We start from the raw sequence: 3,144 nt of genomic DNA, 5'->3' as shown, positions 1-3,144 counted from the left end.
ACACATCACTACCTTGGCCCCATATTTTCCAGCCCATGCTCAGACAAGCTGATTGCATTAGCATTGTCTTTCATAACTGTTTTTTTACAGCAGAACTCCTTGGGGTGGGGAGGTAATCTTCAAAGTTACCCATTCAAATCTTGAAGAGTACTCACTGAGAAAGTGTGGTAAAGTCTGGAACAGGAGATAATGCTATAAAGCTGGCTTTCCCCCTTTCCCCATCCATATTTGTATCATTTTCTGCAGTTATGTAAAGCTCCCTGAATGCTGAAGAAAGTTTATCCGTTCTTCCATGCTACTGTAAATATCTACCAGTATCTTCAAAAAGTTGTGAAGCAGAAATAACCTGTTAAACTGCAATACAGACTGCAGCTTTAACCCCTGGCAATGAAGAGATTAGGGTAAGAGAAGATGGGGAGGGGGTGCTGCATGCTCCTGCAACATATACTTTTTAAGTAGGTTTTTTCAAGCCAAATGGCAGATCTTTGGTAACATCCACCGTTCTCAGAATTCTGTAAGCTAAATGCCAAACTTTTGCTAGTGTTACATAGCAAAAGTCCCTAGGAAATGCCAATTTATACTGCTAAAGAATATGGTAAAAGCCAATCTATTTAGAGAACTAATAAATCTCTCAGGAAGACACGTTTCTCCCCTTGAGCACACACTTTTTCTTTCATTTCCGCTGTGACATATTCCACAACCCACACTACTGTTAAATCAAATAAAAACTCCATCGAAACCAGACGATACAAAGCTGTGTGCATGTCTTGTGGATGCTCATTACTGACCCTGCTCAAGACTGGTGCACTGCTCTCTGCATTTCTTTCTAAATGGAAACTGCTGATTTCTACTACGTTTATTACTTAGCTCAAGATTACCTGCAGTATGTGCTTCAGGAGTCACATCTTGGACCAGCCCAAACCAGAGTTGCTCATGTCTTGCGAAACATTGCATCTTCACTGCAAGATCAAACCGAGGAGGCTCTCAGACCATTCCTGGACAGAATTGACATTACCTCTGTAGCTGTTGCCAAGAGAATTTTTAATGGTGTCATGGAAGAAAAGTTTGCTGATGGAAATACTAACTGGGGACGAATTATGACCATATTTACATTTGGAGGTCTTCTCACTAAGAAGCTTCAAGAGCATGGAGTTCAGCTCACTGGAGAGGAAAAGGAGCAGATTTCTTATTTCATCACAGAGTACATAATAAACAATAAAGCCGAATGGATAGATGCAAACGGTGGCTGGGTAGGTTTCTCATTTTCCACCAAAATCTATATTAGAAGATTTTGTTTCATTAAGAGAAAGTATTGTTAGAGGCACCATCAAAACCATTTTTAAGGTTTTATTTGGTGGTTTTAATATTTGATAACTGGAATGTCTTCCTGAGACATACAGTGAAAGCTATTCTGCTTTAAACAGAAGAATGCTAAAAGGCAACTTTCTTTTTAAAATGGCACTTTCTGTACCTGTAACAGCAAAATCCTGGTTAGTCTTGACTCATAGAATCATATGGTAACTCAGGTTGAATGGGACCTTAGGAAACCATCTGATCCAGCCTCCTGCTCAAAGCAGGTTAATGCCTGCATGGCATGAAAATTTCCATTTCTAAATCTAAACTTAAGTGTTACCCTAAAGTTAGTGCAGCAACTCTTCTCCCATAGAGGAGTTGGTCCAAAAATACTGGAGTTCAAGGTAAGGGAAGAATACATGCGTGATCCTCATGGGTGAACTCAGTACTTTTGTAAAGCCATTATTTAAAACCCAAAATCAGTTTTTCTTACACAAATTTACAGGTAAGTGCAATCAAGGTTAAATCTTTTCTGTCTGGACTGAGATAATGCCACATTTTCCATCTACCAACAGTTAGTGCTGAGGAAAGCATTTGTCAATATGAGGATTATTTTGCCAAGATGCTGAAATTCCCTTCTGCCAGTGGAGGGGAGCTCCCTTTTGCTTTGCTGAGTTTCATCATCCCAATATTTTGGTTTCATTTGAAGTCAGGGGAAGCTGAGAATCAGTGACATCATTGTCAGTTATTTCCCTGGTACTTTTTCCCTTTCTCTGTACATAAATGTTACTCTCTCTTTCCACCCACTCTCATCCCACTTCTCTTTCAATTCCTATCTCTTATTACTTTTCCCCTCATTTATTTTCTAGTGTCTTGCTTTTCCTTTTTTTCTTTTTGCTTGTTTTGACCCTTCTCTCTCTGGTAACAATAAAAAAAAAGGGATAGTGGACCCCTGATGTATCAGGTTTATTGTAAAGGTGTATCTCTGCATCTCTTTGAAATAGAGTCAATTTTATTTACGAGAAGTATCAACTCCTGGAAACATTCCATAATATTCTACTGTGTCATCACAGTAGAATAAGGAGTCTTAAAGGAAGATACAAGTATATTACTACATCAGAAACACAGTACTTGTATCTTCCTTGAAGATGTGGGCCTAGATGATGCAGTTCACATTAATTTTCTATTTACACAGGCAGGACACAGTCTTGACTTGGAAATAAAACAAACATTCAGCAAGGTGCAGCTATTTTCAGCTACTGTTTTAAAGCCCTATTCATCTTTTGGAGGTAGAGCTCTGAAAACCTGTCCCTCAATGCAGAATAGTGTTGCACTCTGTGCACTTGGTATCAGTAGAGTGGTGTGTTTTTCCTAGCTTAATGTTATTGTTAAGCTATCCCTAAGTCTGCATGTTCCTTTCCATAGGAAAATGGCTTCCTAACGAAGTTTGAAAGAAGATCACGACTGTCCTTCTCCAAAATAACAGCCATATTCATAGCTGTTTTTACCTTGTTCAGAGAGTACTACTGAAACAAATGGACCTGCCAGTCATGTGTAACCTAGATATTGCCACAAGCTTCATTGCTAAGCTTTCCTCCAAGCAATATCAACAAGAACATAATTTTCTGCCCTATTTTTTAACTTATATTTATTTTGAATAAATACAATGTTTAACATACTATCCTAATTGCCAAACTCGAGGAATGGATCCTTCCAAAGAGGAACTGACACAGCATCAGGAAGCAATTCAACTCAACCTTTCCAGGCAGGACTGCTTCGAAAGAGAGAACATTTTCCACATCCAGGCAGCTCTTGGAATCTCTGCTGCACCTCCATGAAAGGACATTGTTT

The 3,144-nt window shown here is 39.0% G+C and overlaps 1 protein-coding gene across 1 annotated transcript; it reads left to right on the top strand.

Annotated features, from left to right (window-relative positions):
- The first annotated feature begins 830 nt into the window (after positions 1–830).
- On the top strand, positions 831–2,823 carry BCL2A1 (BCL2 related protein A1). Its single transcript, XM_005148747.3, has 2 exons — positions 831–1,250; positions 2,719–2,823. Exons 1-2 carry the CDS (start codon positions 831–833, stop codon positions 2,821–2,823), a joined length of 525 nt encoding a protein of 174 aa, XP_005148804.1.
- The last annotated feature ends 321 nt before the right edge of the window (positions 2,824–3,144 follow it).

Source organism: Melopsittacus undulatus, chromosome 9 (genome assembly GCF_012275295.1).
Source record: "Melopsittacus undulatus isolate bMelUnd1 chromosome 9, bMelUnd1.mat.Z, whole genome shotgun sequence".
Taxonomy (NCBI): Eukaryota; Metazoa; Chordata; class Aves; order Psittaciformes; family Psittaculidae; genus Melopsittacus; species Melopsittacus undulatus.
The sequence above is the reverse complement of the archived record's forward strand: the minus strand, read 5'-3'. Positions and strand labels throughout refer to the sequence as shown.